The 20,169-nt window shown below is 25.8% G+C and overlaps 1 protein-coding gene across 3 annotated transcripts; it reads right to left on the bottom strand.

The window, feature by feature from the left end:
• Nucleotides 1–1,203: 1,203 nt before the first annotated feature.
• On the bottom strand, nucleotides 1,204–18,759 carry LOC112599171 (PHD finger protein 3). Of its 3 annotated transcripts, none has more exons than XM_025345970.1 (15): nucleotides 18,385–18,759; nucleotides 17,363–17,509; nucleotides 16,888–17,037; nucleotides 14,425–14,553; nucleotides 14,257–14,364; nucleotides 13,785–13,879; nucleotides 13,583–13,717; nucleotides 8,342–8,944; nucleotides 8,065–8,280; nucleotides 7,939–7,991; nucleotides 7,740–7,856; nucleotides 7,229–7,671; nucleotides 2,523–4,583; nucleotides 2,148–2,359; nucleotides 1,204–2,092 (listed from the first exon to the last, which is right to left on the bottom strand). In XM_025345970.1, exons 2-15 carry the CDS (start codon nucleotides 17,493–17,495, stop codon nucleotides 1,469–1,471), a joined length of 5,079 nt encoding a protein of 1,692 aa, XP_025201755.1. In that variant the 5' UTR covers nucleotides 17,496–17,509; nucleotides 18,385–18,759; the 3' UTR covers nucleotides 1,204–1,468. The 3 variants fall into 3 exon arrangements, with proteins under 3 accessions (XP_025201755.1, XP_025201753.1, XP_025201754.1); XM_025345968.1 differs by lacking the exon at nucleotides 18,385–18,759 and adding an exon at nucleotides 17,880–17,979 and having other exon boundaries at nucleotides 1,469–2,092; XM_025345969.1 differs by lacking the exon at nucleotides 18,385–18,759 and adding an exon at nucleotides 17,870–17,958 and having other exon boundaries at nucleotides 1,469–2,092.
• Nucleotides 18,760–20,169: the final 1,410 nt, after the last annotated feature.

Raw genomic sequence — 20,169 nt, 5'->3', positions numbered from 1 at the left:
TTTATTTAGGAGGTACTATTTCTGACAATTCCCTCCTTAAGACAATCAAGCTAATTTCATATTATATTTTCAAACTATTTATTTATTTTGCCATATTTTGTACAGATTGTAAATTAAAGTTTTCAATAAAAAAATCTATATTTATTATTTGTAAGTTAATCTCTGTTGATACCCCAAACCTAATCATATAGTTCTACGGTAAGTGCACAGATTTTTATTTGTTCATATTGATAACTGATAATAGTAATTAATAACATAATAAATGCAATATTTTCTTCAAAAATTAATTTATCCTAGTAAATTACTAATAGTTAAAATCGCTAATAGCTATATAAATATACATCTAATAAATACTTGGTATATCTAGATGTTAATACAGGTAGACTGTTCACTTAGAATAGTTTTAGCGGTTTTGGTATGTTGCAATAACTTATCAATGAATTCAAATTTAAGAGTATTATTATAATCATAAAGTATATAAATTTTGATTACCTAGTTACAGATTATTGAATATTTGTCCAAGTTTATACTAAAATAACTATTAGCCGCAGTAAATCGGAAAAAAATAAGAAATTTTTTCAATAAAAGCAGGGAGCGTTGGTAAACACTCTGCTGAACAGTAGGTATCGATTGTTCCTCGTTATTGAATAAGTTAGCTTAAAGTATATGTTAAATTTAAATTCAATGATATATCACTGCAAATGAAAAATTATTTTAACATATATAAAATATAGAAATACAGAATGATATACAATATTTACAATTTGATAGATTAGATTATGAAATAAAACTGTGCAACATAAATTATACTAAAAAATATTATTACCCTACGTCATATCTATTACAATACCTATAGAAGTCTATGTTTAGTTTTTACAAATACTATATATATTGTATACATACTTACTTATATTAAGACAATGAAAATAAAACATAAATGATTTTGTTTTCATCAATAGACTAAATGTCTAAGGGTTAAATTATGATTTAATATATTGAAATGTCTTTTTTTGTCCAAAAATAAAATCTAATGACAAGATGTTATGAAGCCACGTGTCCACATAATCTAATTTTATTGAAAAAATTAACATCAATAATTAAAGTCACTGTGTTTAAAAACATAATTAAGTGTCGGTGTTATTTTATTGTATAAAAGTTATACATTTTATTTGTATAAAATTATGTTCCATTTATAACGTGCCTGCACAACAAATTCACATTAGTTTTGTACATTTATATTTATTAATTTTTATAATATTTAAACTATAAATAAATACAATAAAATTTATAACAATTTTTTATGAATAACATATAGACATGTAAGGTTTACATTAGATATAAGAAATTGTGTAAAATATATTTAAAAAAAAATCTTAACAATATCAAGATAAATAAAATAAGTTGTACATATAAAACATAAATTTAATAAAAACATGACCCAAGAACATAAAAAACATTTAGGAAACAGCTACATATGTCTCCAAGAACCTTTATCTCTCCGATCGCCTGATTTTTTAAATTTTTTCTTTTTTGGTTCATTCTTAGAACTACCATGGCCCCAAAATCCTGATCCTTTTTTAGTTTTTGGATAAGGTGGTGGAATGGGTGGTTTGTATTGTACTGTATTGTATGCATAACCAGGTTGATTATAATTGTTGTATTTTCCTTGGTCTAAGGCCATAGTTGGAGGAGGTGGAGGTGGTTGCTGAGGTCCATATTGATTTGGGTAAGCATCAGTTATATACCCAGGTGGAGGATAAGGATATGGAATAGGTGCAATATAATTTGTAGGTGGTCTGAATGGAAGTGAAAAATGGGGTGGAGGTACACTTATGTCAGGATTACGAGGAGGTGTAAATTCATCTTCTAAACCAGGTGGTGGAGGTTCAGCTGTTGAAATTCGTTGTCGAGGATCTCTGCACTTCTTTTCAACATCTGCAGTAGTTTTAGAATTTTCTACCTCATTTGAAAGTAATTCTTTTGTATTAATGGAAGAAAGTATATCTTTAATATTACTAGGCAGTTGAATTTCAGATGTTAATGGGGCTAGTTCACTTGTAGGACTATAGACTTCTTCATCTGGATCTAGTGACTATGTATAATAATAATAAATAAAAGTTATGAAAACAATTTTATAATATACTTACATTATCATCCATAAGAACTGAATTTTGAGAACCAGCAGTCATCATTTGAATAACTAACTTTTCTTTTTCAATCTTCCTCGTTAACTCTTCCATTTGTTGGTGAATACTTGAAGTTGTATTTATATCATCAGATAAGCTCGGTACATCTTCATCAACAGGTGAGTATGGTTCTTCTTCTCCAGGTATATAAGGCAAGTCATCATCAGTCAAAACTAAAAAAAAAAAAAAAAAAAAAATACATATAATAATGTAAGTGAAAAAAAAGTTATCACTTATTAATTTAATAAACATCACAGTGTCTTAGTTACAGTGTTACACACTTATAATTACTGCCTACTATTATTATGGTCCTTTACTAATACTTAAAATGTTTACCTGAAGATACTGGTAAGACGGGTGTTGGTAAGCTGAGAATTTTGTTAGTTGGTGATCTCGGCGGTGTATAACTTTCTTTTGGTGAATAATTGTCTTGATTAGATGCCGGAAAAGCAGGTTTAAGATGAGGTAAAGCCAAAGTGTCATTGATATCAGGTAACACATAATTATTTTCACATGTTTTCCAAGATGGAACCCAATGTTTTTTAGAATTTCGTACAATTATTCCCAACAACAAATGTGTTCTATAGTCATCAATGCCATGTCCATCTAATGGCAATAGTACTTGAGGAATAGGACTATGACAGCCCAGAGGAAACAGATAAAAATCTTTTATATTTGGAAATGACTTACTATCAATAACTGCTATGCGGTTTTTAGCACTTAAGTATTGATATAAACTCAGGTAGGACATTTGTTGTTCCATTCCACTTGATAATAACTTTGTTACAATAATATCTTTGGTTCCAGTTTTTTTCAATTTACCCATATACTCCCAAACAGTTTGTTGTTTGATACGACCAACACATTCTAGAACTGTTAAATTAAGTTCTGCCTCCAATCCAATTACATTACCAGATAATCGAGACATTGTAACATTACAACGTGCAACATCAGTGAAATTAATAGTACCTTTCCATATAGGACCAACCTCTTCTTCCACCCGAGGTGGAGTTGCTATTACAACAGTTGAACTTGGTTCCCTATCACTATTATCCTCATCTTTCCGCACTTTAATATTATTAGTAACTAGTTCTACAGAAGATTCACTTTCTTTATTTTTATCAACTTTTTTATTCTTTATGTCTCTGCTTTTGCTGCGGTCACGACTTCTACGTTTTTTATCCTTGTGAGATTTATGACGATTTCTACTAGACTTATGATGTCTACGTTCACGTTCAACACTACTACTACTTTCTTTATATTTGCTCTTTTTCTTTTCTTTGGTTAATTTTAATAAAATCTGTGGTTTCTTTTCCTCCACCTTGATGTCAGGATTAAGTTCTGATACTATTGTCTCCTTATTATCCTTGGATTCAATGATTTCTTCTCCTTTATGAGTCTTCATTAATAAAGCTTTTGGCTGGTTCATCATATCCAACTCGGTTTTTCGGATCATTTCTATTTGATGTTTGTTTTCTCGTTCTCTCCATTCAGCCAGTTCCTGTGAAGCCATTTCATCAGCAGTCATACGTACTAACTGATATGGTGTAACCCACTTAAACATAATTTTTTTAAAGAAATTTAAATTTTTAGGATCTTTTATGTTGAATAATAAGCTTCTGTATTTTGCTTTATATTTCTGATCAACCTTATTAAATTGATTATAAAGTTCTTCTTCAATTTTTGAGATTAATTCCTCCAAGTTTTGTTCAGCAGTTTTTAATTCTGGTTTTTCAGATATTCTACTACTTAACGATTCTAATAAAGATTTACGAACATTAGAACGCAATTGTTCTTCACCTTTTTTCTCATTGAAAATTTCTTTTATGGTTTCAATTTTTTTAGTCAGTTCTGGTTTTTTTTTTACAACTTTTTGTACATTTGTTTTTGTCTGTGTTACTGGTTGCACACATTTTGATGCCTCCTTTTGAGGAATAGTATGTTTAATAAGTTCTTTTTGAGGAGTAGATTGTTTAATAGATTCTTTTTGAGGAATAGTATTTTTAATAGGTTCTTTTTGAGGAGTAGTATGTTTAATGGGTTCTTTTTGGGGAGTAGTGTGTTTAATAGGTTCTTTTTGAGGTAATATTGGTTTTGATGAATCTTTTTTAACAAATACTAGCTTCATTTTATCTGGTTGCAATAATTCTGACATATCAAAATCTTTTTTAATTTCTTTTGCTTTATGTTTATCTGGACTTGTAGCTGGTCTTTTAAGGCGATTTTCATTATCTTTTTTAGGATTTTTAATTGCATTTGGGATTGATTTAGAACTACTTTGAGATTTTATAGATGGTTTATTAAGGCTAGTTTTGGGTCCAGAAGGTTTTAAAATTATGAATGTTGGATTTTCTTTCATCCATTGTTTTATATTTGCAAGTTTTGGAGCTTGTTCACCTGTAACATAATTTAAACTTGTATAAAATTATTTAAGATATTTATTTAATAATAAATCTAAATTTGATAACATTTTGCATTTAATTAAGAGATATTTATATTTATAAACATTTACTCATAGTTATTTATTTCATCTCAGTTTACTATTAAATACTAACAGTTATTTTTTTTTTTATCGTGATCTATTTTTTTAACAAATAATTTAGATAAAAATGAAAAAAAACATGTAATGACCAAAATTATTTTTTTGATGATATTTTTGTCATTCAAAACAACTGAATATTGATTTTGTGATTGTAAAAAAAAAAAAATTAGTACACCGAAAAGAAATAAAAATTGTAATTCATTATTTTGAAATAGTTAAAAAAAAATTATTTAAAATAGCCATTTTTCTGGTTTATTTTTTCTCAATTATTTTGAAAAGTACTAGGAATAGACTCTCTAAATTACTACTAAAAACCATCCTTTAAATTTAAAATCAAATTATTACTATTACAATACAAATTTTTAAACACATAAAAAAAAAAAAATCATTTAAATCAATTTTCCTTTTACAATCTATGAAAGGAAATAAAAAAAATGTCATACGTCGATTTTTTGAGAAAAAATGTAAGAAAAATAATTTCAAATATAGATAATTACAGAATTATTTCAATCTTCTCAAATAGCTGCAATACTGTTTGCCACATACAAACAATTGTTTAATGATATTAGATTGCTCGTAGTCAAAATAAATTGAACTCAGAAAAAATTTAATAGATACTTTTTAGTGTTTATCTAAAATATCGGTCAGAGTTAAGTTTAAATGCTTGATTTAGGCCTGAGAATTCATGTCTAATAATGGTCTTATATTCTATATCTCTTATTTGAAGATCTCCTGATGATTATTTAGATTAAGGTGCTTTTTCATGATATCTGTGACTTGTGTTAATTTATCTTTAACAATAATTTATGTTTAGAAGGTTGACATTCACTATAATTCTAGATCTAAATGTTATAAACTATAACTATATGTAGCAAATTTGTGTTATGTTGTATTTTTTTTTTGTGGTATAATACTGTTATATTATATTGAAAGTCATATTGTGACAAAAGCGCCTACACAATATAATTGCTACATAATTTTCTTTTTAATTGCTATACTAAAAAAAGTAAAACATAATTTAGAAAAAAAATGTCAGCGATGACATAAGGTGTATTTGGTAATTTAGTAACTACATTGAACTGTCTTTATTAAATAGTGAACAAGTTATTAATCATTTGAGAAGAAAAATTAATGTAAGAATATTATAAACCTATATTATGATTGCTGACTGTTAGTAACATCCATAAAAATAATAATCAGACCAAAATTTAGATTAAACCTTTCCTTATAAATATAATTGGGGCATAAGTGCATAACTAATATGCAGCCAAATGATTGAGGTTAAATAAACTTATTACATGTAGTATTTATCATGAGGCTCGGAACTTTATGCATTAAAAAGTACTCAAATATGCTCATACATATGTATTAGAAAACATCAAAATATGAAGTAAAAATTTGGAAAATATGCAAAAATATGTAATTTATTGCATAAAATACATTTTATAAATGAAATTGAAAAATTTTAATTAGGTACTTGAAAAAAAAAAAAAATTAAAAAAAATATTAACATTTTGTAACTTGCGCATTGCTGTGAATACAATTTATTTATATCATAATACAAAATATTGATGCAGTGGTAAATTTGGATAAAAATAAATGTGAGCTGGTCAGCAGTCACTATTATGAGTTCTTAGTACTATAGAGATTAAAATATTATTGTTAAATGCATTAGAAGCAGTACAAAAATAACTGTTGATGAATCAATTTATTTTGTCAAACGGTATAAAATTTAGAACTTAAGTTGCTATATATCTAATATTTTTTGGTTGAACTATAAATTTGTAAAAGAAAATATTTTTGTTAATTCTATAAAATATGCAAAATTATGCAATAAAAATTGTTGTACTCGAAATATATGTAGTATAGATTGATTTTGTATCAAACCACAAGTTCAATATGTAATTTTTAAACAAATATGCAAATACCAAACGTTCCAAGCTTCAATCATAAGCATATTGTAATTTGATGTATATTCCTTTTTTGTTATATTTTATATTATACTAAATATCTGACCTTTTTATTTCACAAAATTTCAAAAATATAGTAAGTATTTATTTAATTACATTTTAAAATGTCACTCATAAATTTGTCCTCTCCTTGTATTAAGTTCAGATTACCACTACTGGTACCATTGTATATTGAACATAATGGTTTATTTAGATATTATGAAGCTCTATTTTAATAATTGAGGCGTTGCGTAGCAAAGTAGACAATCTCCAGATTCAGTAACTTTTGGTAATTGTCAAAAACTGATTTAGAGATTACTGTCTTTGTCAGCAATGACTTAGTATCAAAACATTATATCTCGATCAGGAAACATGTTTGATAAAAATCAGTGTCACCAGTCGATGCAGCGTGAAAAGTATAATAAGATTACTTTTAAAACAGTAATTTCAAAAAAAGTGGAGACTGTCTACTTTGCCACGTATTGCCTCAATTTTTAATAATAACATGTTGAAGCTTTGTATTCATATAGTATAATATAATAGTTACATACCAGTGATTAATTTGCTGTTTTTTTTGTCAAATAAAATAATATCTGGTGAATCTGACGTACAACAGGCTTTTATGGCAACTACACTTTCTTCAATATGCTGATCCAAACATGTTTCATTACAAAATAAACCTAATGGTACATTTTCAATAATTTTTTGACATTGAGCACACTTTTGTTGTGATTGAGATTGAACTTTCATGATTTTGGTTTCAGGTTTTTTGACCGGGGATTTTGAACTAGGTATTTTTTTCTTTTCTTCTTCCAATTTTTTAATAGCTTTATCTTCTTCAGCTTTTTTACGTGTATCCTCGATCCTTTTTTTTTTACACGGAGGGCAATTCCATTCAACACCACGGGCTTCCATTTGTTCACCTAAGGCTTTTGTGATACCCACACATTTTCCATGGAACCAATCTTCACACGTATCACAACATATCATAAATCTGAACCAAATTTTAAGTCATTTAAGTTTATTATAATTTAAAATTTAAATTTAATCTGAAAATATTACCTGTTATTATGAGGTTTTCTACAAACACACCATAGTCTATTTGGATCATCTTCTGAAGTCATATTTCCTTCTCTATCAGTATCTGATTCTTCACTATAGTCATTTATGCTTCTGGAACTAAAAAAATTAATATATTAATAATATATCAGTTAAGAAATCATAATGGAATAAATCCTAAGTATTGTTTATTTAAACTTACTTTTCTGATGAACGTCTCTGTCTACCTTGTTCTTTTATACTAGCATCTAGATTCTAAATAAAAATATTAAAAGGAATAAAAAGAATAAAAAGAGTAATTTTATATTTATTATTGATAAAAACATACTTCTTTTTTTACTAAAGACCGAGTTTTAGGAATCTCGATTGGAGGTAGTGTCACTATTTTACCAGATTTTCCATAAACTACAACAGTAGAACCTTTAGATTTGTCATCAGTTCCTAATGTTATAGAGTCATTCTGGTCACTTTGATTAAGACTATCATCAGATAATAGTTTGTTCATCAAATCATGACTAGAGTTAGATGGAGCAACAAAATTTGACTAGAAAAAATAATGCACAAATTAGTTTAATTTAATTATATACATTTTTAAGTTTACATACAGAGTTAAGGTCTTCATTGAGATCTGCCAGTTCATCAATTAAATTTTCTTCATCAATAATTTCTGTTTGATTGGCTATTTTGGAACTAATATCATTTAGTATGTCTTCTACTGTTTTAGTTACAGTAATTTCAACTGGATTATCCTTCATTCGGCTTGAGACTTTTCGTACTCTTCCAGTTTCTTCTTTATTTATAGTCACTTGATCTAAATTCTTTGTGTCGGAAACAAGGTTATCTTTAGTTGTTAATTCATCAATTTTATCGACAACAATTATATTAGGATCCAATTTATCATTTACTGTTTGAATAGATGTTTTGTTATCATCTAAAATAATATCTGGAGAGGAAAATAATTCAGGTACATCTAGTAATTTTGTGACATGTTTGTGTGGAGCTGATGAAGAATCTAGAGAATTCTCAATGGTTCCAATTTTATCTTTATTTTTTTTAAACATCAACTGATTTTGTATGTATTTTTTTGGTTCAATACTTGACTGACGAATTAATTCATTAGCTTGCAAGAAAACATTGTCAGCAATAACATCTGTTTTTTTTTGTCGATTATTTTTGATTTGAACCGGTGAACGAACTTGATAGGTTTTCTAAAAGAGTATATATTTTCAAATTATTAATATAGAAAAAAAATGTTGTAATAATATTAATTTTAGACTAAAATTCATACATTGAAGGAGTGTTTTAATATAAATTTACAATACTTATCAGGAAATTAATTTTAAGAGTAGTATTATTTCTAATTAAGTATTAAATTTAATACTTATCATAAATCTCTTAATTAGATATACATATAGTTATTAAATACGTAAACACACAAATACACATATATATATTTTAAATAGTGTTTTCAAAAAACATTGTATTGTCCTAATTCGAAAATTAATAAATAATCAATAAAATAAATAAACCTTCTTAGTATTGAGAGATAAATATCTATTTTGTTGCATGTGTGTGATCATTAAAACTGGAGATGAGTTGATTATAGTTCCATCATTATTAATGGAATTAATAGAAGTGATATACATATTCCACGTCATGATAAAACCGCATGTTAATACAGCCGGATTACTGGACGTATCGGATTATCGAACGGCTGGATTACCGAGATTCTGCTGTACATCTAAATTAATTTTAACCTTCAAAAATATCCATCTATTTCTGCGTTTTGGTCGAACCAACCATGCAAAAATTATCACATACTAATCACGGCTTTTAAGAAATATAAAATCTCTGCATGCAAGATTAATTTTACAGTGTACAAACATAACTTTGAATTAACGCTCATATCTCAAAGTTAAAATAGCCTTCTACCTAAAAGAATATTTTATTATACATTTTTTTTATACTGGACCTATGGAATTATACTGAGAGTTAAAAAAAATGGAACATTCATTCCATTCTAATATCCAATGAAAGCAATTTTTTAAATCACTGTTATAGTTTATTTCCCTATTATTATAACTCAATATAATTGAAACCACTTCCCTTACTCTCGCAATTCATGATGACTTTTTTTTTTATATAATTAACAAATAAAATGAAAAGTAGAGGACTGAAATGGCTACCATTGGAAAATCGAATGATACATTTATCATGAAAGATACGGAATCGTGTAACTTGGCAAATTGTTTTTTGTCCGTTAGGTAAGAAGTTAGTAGGAACACAGTGGGGTCATCTACACTTAGTCCTTTGAGTCTCTGATTAGAAAACCATCAACCACAGTATCAAAAGTTTTTTTAAAAATCAGTAATAATCATATTGATCTGGCCTCTGTTTTTCTTGACCTATAATTTTCATCATTATATGAGTCACCAGTTTCATATGAAGGCAGTTATACAAGCAAAAAGCAGAAGATTAAATTAACTCTGATTAAAATCGCAAAAGAAATCGATACGAATATCAACCTAAAAACAGCATCTGACTTATAAACTCAATTAAATTAATCAAATAAACCCATAAATTTTGAAAGCTATCCAAAATGTTATAGCCCGTTTAATACACATCTACAATGTCATTCGATGTACAGAATGCGTTCCTAAACAATACAAATAATTGAAAATTATCATGCAGCTTAAGCTAGGTGAACCACCCGAACAAGTAACTTCATACAAACTAATATAACTTCTTCCGAATTTATCAAAATTATTTTAAAAATTACTCTTAAAATGATTAAAATCCTCAATGGAAATAGACAATAGTTCATTCCTGAACACCGATTTGGACTTGGAAATAACCACTTTATTATTGATTAAGTCCATCGTGTTACTTATGTGATAAGTAAGGCACTGGAAGAAAAATATTTTGCTGTGGAGCATTCCTTGTTGTTGCACAGAGGATTATTTATTGAGAAATGTGATCAACTACCGAAAACTCACTGAATTTTACCTATCTGAACGTTAGTTCAGGATTATACACGAGGAAGCAATAACTGACTGGAAAAACATATCAGCAAAAGTATTACAAAGTAATGTTCTTGGACCCACTTTGTATTTATTCTTCAATATTCATACCAACAATTATTAAATAACAAATATGTTTGTTGATGACACAGCAATAATGATAACTGGTAGAAAATTTGCGAACTTTAACTGATCATTTACAATAGGCGATCAATAATATTCTAACTAAATAAAAAGTTTGAAAATCAAAACTAACAGTGACAATTCGGAAAAAATTAACACATCAACTATTTGACAACTTTCAAAAGTCATAAAGCGTTTTAAATGCCGAACGCCATTAAAGAATAAAATATTAGACTAGGACTGAAACTTTTTCAGTATGAGTAATAACTCAAACATATTTTCATATATTTAATAAAAATATTTTCGTATGTCTTTGTAATGTATTTTTAAGGTAGGAAAAACTTTTTAATTTTTTTGTCTTATTACCATTTAAAAGGTACAAGTTAATTTTGAGAAAGTATTATTGATCGTGACAATAAAATATATAACTTTCGGGTGGTTTTAAAAAAAATTGTGATTCCTACAAATTTAGAAAGATGCCGAACATAAATGACAATGAACCTATTGAACTCTTCCATATTTTGTAAAATAGGAGAATCCATCATAAAAATTGCATTGAATTTAGTTTCTTTTGTAAAAACGGTTTTGTTCTATTACATTTTTAACTTTCGGAAAAATTTAATGTCAGTCAAGCTAATCTAACGATACTTATTTAAATAAGTCACATTCTGAATCTCAAACTTAGATGGATTGTACATTTCAAACTCCTCTCTTTTAGCTCTATTTGTCCTTGGTTAATATGCATGTGCTTTACTATTGGTTATTGGAGTTCACATAATTTATCTTCTCTTATTTTTAAAAGCGGTCATTCTTTTCATATAGGATTACAACTCTTTTTTATTTTTCTGCTCCTTTCATTTATTACAAACAAATAAATTCAATTTTTATATATTATAATGTCAGAACGACAATAGGAACCAATTTTCCTAACTATAGTCTATTCGGAATGAGATCGTACCTCGGCGGCGACCAGTTTTCGTTCGCGAAGGTCAGATGCCACCACGAAAGCTCATGCTAGTGCTGTGGAACAAAGCCACGCCCATGCGCAGAAATCGGCCGCCGAGGTACGATCTCATTCCGAATAGACTAGTATTGAGATTATTCCTGTCACTTAATAGAAATTAAACATCATTAATTTCATTTATTAAAATATATTTTCACTTATTCAATCTTATATATAACTTACACTAATAATAAAATGTCCTGGATACAGTAATAATGTATAAAAACTTTTTCCATATTGCTTCTTTTATTACTTTTATCTTATGTTCTAACGTTAATTTACAAATTTATAACATCATTTTAATAATCGATTATCCTGATTAATTAATTTGTAATAAATATTTTGGACTTCACCCATAAATATTAACAATCCTTTCCTAAGCCTCTTTTAGCAAAATTTTAAATAATTTAATTTTCTGCTTACTATTTATGTTTAATGACAAATCTGTTATCATCGATTCAGCAGATTTTTATTTTTACATAGTCAAACTTAAAATTGTTTTTTACATAAAATACAATAAGTTTTCTAAATTTTAAATGTCTTTGATTTTCAAGCGTATCTACAATATATTTATTTTAACTTTAGAAACTCGTTTTTATCCGCCACAATGTACTTTTAAAATCTTAATTATTTTTAAGTTTCTCTGAGCACTCGTGTTATGTTTGAAGTTTGGATGGACAGAAATAAAAAAGCCGATTTATTAGTGTTTTTCACTAAGTTTCTAATAAATCATTCTTTTTGTTTATCTCTTCCCTGTTCAGAGAAATATATTTTGCTTAGCAGTACAAATGAGTTTCTTTCTTACTTTGACATAAGCACTTTACTACATGTCAAACCATGGTTTTTTCCAATGAATCTATATATTGTAGTTGTATTCTCATATTTATGGTACCACCATAATCTACTTCCTTTTTAAACTTATTATTTAATTTCCTTAAAGGATACAACCCATCACCCTCATTAATGGTTTATCTTAGGAAGGCTTCATGCAACCTCTAGTGTATACTTTTTGATTATGTGAACTTCTCTAACTGAATATTCTAATTATTTACTTTATTCGCCTCCTTACATAACTTACTTGACCATATTGTTCTTCTACATTTTTGATCCCCTTCTCATATACTTATTTTACCTTTAATCTAATTATTCATCAAGGATTTTAATTTAAATTGTAAATTATATTTCATTGTATTATTTTGTTCGTTTATCTTTTTATTTTTTTTTATTTGTGCAATTTTATTTTATATTGTACATTGTACATTGTTATTTGTCTGTGGTTTATGATTTATATCTAAAATCTAAATTAATCTAATAAATATTACAAAATTTTAAATATAATTTTGTTTTCTCAAATTTCCTTCAATTGACAATAGGTATCAAAACGTTCATTAATAATATACTTTAAAAGTAAAAATTATGTTATCTTGTTATAAGTAATAATCAAATAATTTATAATTCATTAAATGTTAAAATCAATATTTAAATAGGAAATTAATTTTATGCTTAATTAATCAATAATATTTTATAAAATAATTAAAAAATTGCTGATAAATAAAATTATCATTCACTCTTACTAAATATTAAGAAATATAATTTTATGTTTTCAAATTCTATTATGCTTTAAGTCTTAGAATTTTAGATAGGCGTAACTAATTTTTTTTTTTTGTGTTCTATTATCAAATTACAAATGTTAATCTTACCGCTGGTAATAGACGTTTGACTGTTTTTGTAATTCTTGCTTTATCACTGGATTGGCTATTTTGTAATTCCATAGGTTTCTTTTTAGTCATTGTATTTTTTAATGATATTGGTCCCTTAGGTCTTGTTTTTTCATTCTGAATTAATATAAACAATTATTAGTAATTTATTTTAGTTTTTTTGATAACTAATATTTTTAAATACTTTTCCAACTCTTGAGTTTAACATCCTTTTGCTGTTAGGTAAATTACTTTCTGAGATATTATTGGACATAGTTATTGGTGTGCCTGATTTCATATCTAAAAAATTTTTTGTTAATTTACAAAAACTTTGTCCAGTAGAACCATTCACACTTCCTACTCTAGTTGATTCGACAATAATATTATTGATATGTATACTTTAAAAATATATTTGGATTTTCCAATTTATAGTACATAGATATATAAAAATCTATAATTTTATTTTTTTCTAAGTTATTTTTTACTCCATATATATATAAATAATTACATTAATATTAATAGTATAACACTTATGAAAATTAAATGTTTCTGTATATTCTGATAATTCAACCTTTTTAAAATTCCAACCTTGCCCTCAGTCAAAAAATGAGACAGATTAGAGGGGTTCTACTGAACTAATACTACACCAATAAACTATTAAAATGTTTAATATTTACCTTCTATAAGTACACACAAAGAAGCGTTTAACCGACTCTCATCCACTGAAACAGTGATCTCTTCAATTTCTTCATTTTCGTTTACAATATTTGATTTTTTCAATTTATCTAAAATATTAATTTAAATTTAAAATATATTACTTGTAAATTAATTATCATATTGATTACTTGTACTATGCTGTATTCCGGTAGAGAGTGTATTCTGAGAATTAGAGATGACCTCTGATGTGTTAGGAGGGCAATCTTTGTAGTAACAATGATCCAAATAAATAGTATTAGTTGTCATATCATTATTTTCTAAAAATAATCAAAATAGAAGTGTTACTTTGAATGTAGTTATGTAATGTTATATTAAACATGTGCTAAAATGTAATTAATGATAAATTTATTTATTTAATTAAATCTAGCATATTACTACCTAGAAAATGAGGTAAACCTTAACCAAAGATTTCATAATAATTAAAAGAAGCTTTCAATTAAAAAAAAAAATGTTCAGAATTCAATCATAATAGACCAATAATAATTATTCATTATATTTTACATACAACTTAAAATAATAAAAAAAAATGTAAACAATAGAACTATTGACTAGTAATCTGTTTTTCAATAAACATAAACTAAAATAAAGTTATATGGTAGAAAATAATTTATAGTATAATAGTAATATCTATGTTAAAGTTAAAATTATTTTAATTGTCAGATCTATAAAGTATTTAAATTTATTAGATATATAAACTGAACAATTTACATTATTACAACTTTCATTTAAAAAACTTATTTGTATTTCAGTGGTAATAGAATGAAAATCAATAATATATATGTATATAAATATTTTAAAACTTTAATTGATCATTTTTATTGTTTTTTTATACAATTACTATACTATGTGATATATTAATTTTTTAGGTTATATAAAATTATTCTTATATACTTGATGTTTTAAAAATATTTTTTTTTTCTTACCTAATGTGAATTTTTTTTTAAATATATGAAAACTTAAAATCAATTTTATTTTTTTAGTTTTTAATAAATAATTAAAAAGATTGTTTAAATGATATTCTTGAGTAATATGGTACTGTGAACATTTTTATTTAAAAAATAAATATTTAATAAATATTATATAGATATTTAAATTTTTTAAGATTAAAGTGATGTACTCTTAATGTTGGTGCATTACTCTAGTTATCTAAACTTTAAATACAATAAATACTTGGTAAATCTATAGTAAATAATTTATTTGATATTTGTTTTATAATTATAACATTTCTTGGACAATTATTTTGCTTTGGATATAAAATACAAAATGAATGTTATCATTTAAAAAGTAAAAATAAAAATTTTTACATTAATAATCACTAGGTACATAAAGCTCAGCTTAACTTTCCTTTTCTAAAAATATTTAAGAAAACACTATGACAGTTTAATTTTATGTATTACTTTGTGAAAGACTTTATTTAAATCAATTTCTCTATAAATATATAAATTGCAAAATGGAAATCTTTGTCATACATATTTTCTGAAACTACTCATCTGATTTTATATATATATATTTTTTTTTTAATGAAAGATTATATAGCAGAGCCAGTGGTGGATCCCCTTCAGATCACTTTAACAGTTTTTTACTTATACAAATATTTTAAATTGTGTAATAACGCATTATAATAATAATATTAATTATAAATAATTTCACTTCTAAAAATAAGTACAGATTAGATTTTGTATGATAGAAGTTATTTTAAAATTAAACAATTAAAATTTATAATAGTATAACTATTATAGGTACCTAATTAACATAAACAATTCCTAATCCAACTATAATAAAATTAATAACGTTCCATTAACCATTTTTTTCATATTTTTAGAAACACATGAATTAAAACATTATAATGTATATGGTTCAGAAGTAATTTTTTTAGGAGGCCCCAAAATTTAACTCTAAATCCACCATTGACAAGAGCAAGTTTAAAACCTATATCTGGTAGAAATTTAATGAAAAACTGAGTTATCTACCTATTAAAAAATAACTCATTAAATTATCTTCAAAACCCGTTGAAAATTTTCTTTTTCATCTGTGTTACTAATTATTAGTTATTATTAGAAATTGATATTTTTGTGAATAGTTGATCTAGTATACTAGTACAAGACTTTGTTGTTGTTCTTGGTTCACATTACTGAAACTTTATGAGTTATTTATTTTTAATTCAGAATGATGAGAAAATCAAATTTTGGTTGTTCAAAAAAAGAAAAAAAAATATTTTGATAAAAATGCTGTTATTAAATGGAAAAAAAAAATAATGCTAGACGAAACAGCTATATAAACTTGATATACTGAAAATATCATCTACATACTTAATCAAAAATATTATTTATTCACAAATTACACTAAATGTTAGTATTAGGCAATCAAATTTAAACGTGAATTTATTTTGTTCAGGCAACGCAGTGTACAGGGATAACTATAAATATATATGTATATAAGTTAAATATCTAACAAAAAATTATTTGTTACTTCCAAGACCTGAATATTAATTAACTTATTAATTATTATTATTTATTACATAAAATTATTTTATGATTAAAAAATGATATGTTATGAGAAAATAATAAAATTTATATTTAATATTACATTACCTTGTGACAAGAATGTTTTGGTAGAAATAGATGGATAAAAACCTTGCACAGTCAAATTGATTTCTGGTTCTCCGTTTTCTGGATTAGTGGTTATGCCATTATTACTGCTGTTTTCAAAGTGGATAATATTCATGGTTTCCTTATTATTTTCTAAACAAAGAAGTTCAACAATACAAGATTATATGATAGTTCTAAACATAAGCAGGAGTAATTTTGAAAATAACAAAGTTATGAGTCAAAATAATTGAAATAGGTTTTTAATAATAAACAATTTCAATAAAGTATAGATTTTACAAACAAAGTCTCAATTAATATAAATATCATAATAGAAAAAAATAAAATATGTGTATGATTTTATTAAATATATACATATATACACACATATTTAAACATAATAATTAAACAACCATCAAATATAGATATTTTTTATGAAGTGATTTACCCTCGAGTTTTAAGATACTTATAAATGACTTACCTAAAACTCTATTGAATGTTTCTTGATCTATAGCAACTGTGCCATCAGGCTTAACAACTACTACTAAAGTATCATCAGCCTCTTCATCTTCTGGTTCTTCGTCTGCTTTCTCAGTTATTTTTGAACACGACATAATAAACAGTTAACCTAAAAAAGATTTTAAAGTAAATTAAAAGAAATTTAACAAAAAATGCAATATTATAAAATAAAATGTATGTGTAGTATAGTAATGTAATTATTTTCAACATAATATATTAATAAATATACGATAACACTATCAAATACTTAAAAAAAATTAATGTATCAGATTATCTATTTAAAATACAACTAAAATATTTAAAAAAAAATCATATCATTCAAAAAATGTTTAAGTTCATTTTACAATATTTTTACTATTATTATTCCAGAATGATCAATGAAATATATTTTATAATAACAACATAATTTTATAAGGTATTGAGGGAATTATCATTTCATAAAAATAATTTATAATAATAAATTAATAACCATCATTAACCTGTCTTGAACGGTGAAAATGTGCAATATTAAAATATGTAAAAATCCATAAGTAATTTGTAAAACAATTTACAATTTGATATCAGCATAAAAACAAAATAAACAATCTAGTGTTATTATTATTGTATTACGTATTTAATAATAATAATAAGTATAACGTTTATGATGCGTAAGTTACACCGACTGTTATGGATAGGTGAACCGAAAATTTTTCCCTCCAACAGCTCCAGTGTGGGTGACGCGGGGCCACACAAACCCGGGCGAAGGACACAGCTTGTCTTGGTGGTAGGAGTGAGATGGTATGTGTATAGTAGTGACGGAGAGAGGAAAAAAATTCACAACACTATAAACACATCCCCGGTAAATTATTTCGTGTAATGATATTATCACGACATACAGGCGCGCGAAAATCGATGTGAGCATAACAAGTTTAGTATTATAACATTGCAATTAAATATTTTAAATTTATGCGAAGAGGTACAACGATAACAATTTTATGTACTTACCGGTTCGGTTACAGGCAGTGAATATAATCGGGACTCACGAGTCTTTAACTGTAACGTCTGTAACACAACCGCCGACGGTTCGGCGCCGTTATCACTGCTGGCTGGATTGCTAACACGATCCGACTCGTTCGTCTGAACCCATCGCCATGGTTCGTTGAAGTGTAGGTACCGTCCTGTTATATTCGCGATACTGCGCTTATCGGGAGTCTACAATTTGTTTCATATTGACTTTTAGTTTTTGCGCAGAGGCCTACAGATTTTCAGGTGCGGTATTCGCGGGGTCGGACTATATAGCAAATTCTCGTCGGGTAATGGGTTATCGTCTTCTCGATTTAATTTGTTGTTAACCGTGTGTTGGTAATCGCAATTCTGTTCACTGTTGTGATATTTATTATTATGTGTTTAAGCGCCGTCCGCCATTGTTTTGCGTCATGGAAAAGTGAATAACTGTAGAAGAAAAATTGATATTGATAAAGACGTTGTGGTGGTGAATGGTGATAACAAGTATTTAAAATAGTTAAAATTACTAAAAAAAAAATACATTTTAAACTTTAAACTTTTACTACAAAAAAGTCTAAAAAAACCCAAAGTTTATTTTTGCAATATTATTTTATTAATTTATAATATTATTATGAATAATCTATAAAATTTTAATGGACACTTCGGTGTTGGTTTTAAGCGTTAATCGGTAAAATCATCAATCTTGAGTCTGAATTACTTATTTTAAATAATTCAAAATTTATAATTAGTTTATGTTAAGCTTTACATTTACTTGAGTCCCGAACTTATTACAGCCGTTAATTTGTACTGTAGATAAGTAAATACGTTATCGGTTATCGTCCCATCTGTGCATTAAAAAATCAAATCAAAAATAAAACAATTGATAAAATGATAAATATTAAATGGTTGTAATAAATAAGAACCATTTAAATTTTATTTAAAAATTATCAAAATTATATTAAAATGTCGAAACCGTTAATAAAATATGTTTAAGTTTTCAATTCTCTGGTTTATAAAACGGATATTGTATTTGAAAAGCGTTTCCTAGAACTTTTCATGTAATAATGCATTTTGCATTTAAATTTGAGCCCTAATTAATAATTATAACAACCTAATGTTTAGGAATTGTACATATTGCTGCATGACAAAAAAACATAAAAAATATGTACAAGTGATTAGGCACTGACTAGTAAATCCAAAAATGCAAATTTATGAACATAACAGAGCATATCATTATTAAGTATAAAATCACTAATTCAACCGTAGGCTCCAAAGGTTAGAATTATCAGCTTTTAAATTTAATGAAATAAAATATTATTGTTAATTAAATTGTATAAATTTAGACCAAAACTATTTTTAAAATTTTTTTCTTGTATAACTTGTATGATTCAAGCATTTGGACATAAAAAAATTACTTAATAAAATTGCAATCAATAAAATAATTTTCTTAAAAAAAATTAGAAAGTAATAAAAAGTCAGATGTACTTTAAAAAAAAGAAAAATATTTAAAGAGATAAGAAAAACAAACTATTTTATCATAATTCATAATGAATGAGCTCCTTGATAGGAAAAAAATATAAAAATTTTTAAATACAGAAGTAAACTAGTAAATATATTTTTTAGAATCTATTTTTATCATTACTTTTAACATTTTATTGAAAATCATACTGAAATATATAGTATAAAATAATAAATATCAATTATACAGATTCATTTTTTCTTACCAGGTTATTTTAATATTAATTTTTTTTAAATAATTAAAAACAAATTTAGATTTATTATCTG

The sequence above is a fragment of the Melanaphis sacchari genome, unplaced genomic scaffold (genome assembly GCF_002803265.2).
Source record: "Melanaphis sacchari strain LSU unplaced genomic scaffold, SCAv2.0 Contig4_pilon_pilon, whole genome shotgun sequence".
NCBI lineage: Eukaryota > Metazoa > Arthropoda > Insecta > Hemiptera > Aphididae > Melanaphis > Melanaphis sacchari.
This window is presented reverse-complemented; position numbering and strand designations above follow the sequence as displayed.

Coding starts and splice junctions, on each gene's coding strand:
- LOC112599171 (XM_025345970.1), bottom strand. CDS start 17,495: ATGTCGTGTTCAAAAATAACTGAGAAAGCAGACGAAGAACCAGAAGAT. Junction 17,038..17,362: donor AACATTCAATAGAGTTTTAG/GTAAGTCATTTA, acceptor TTCTTTGTTTAG/AAAATAATAAGGAAACCATG. Junction 8,945..13,582: donor TCAAACGTCTATTACCAGCG/GTAAGATTAACA, acceptor ATACTCTTTTAG/AAAACCTATCAAGTTCGTTC.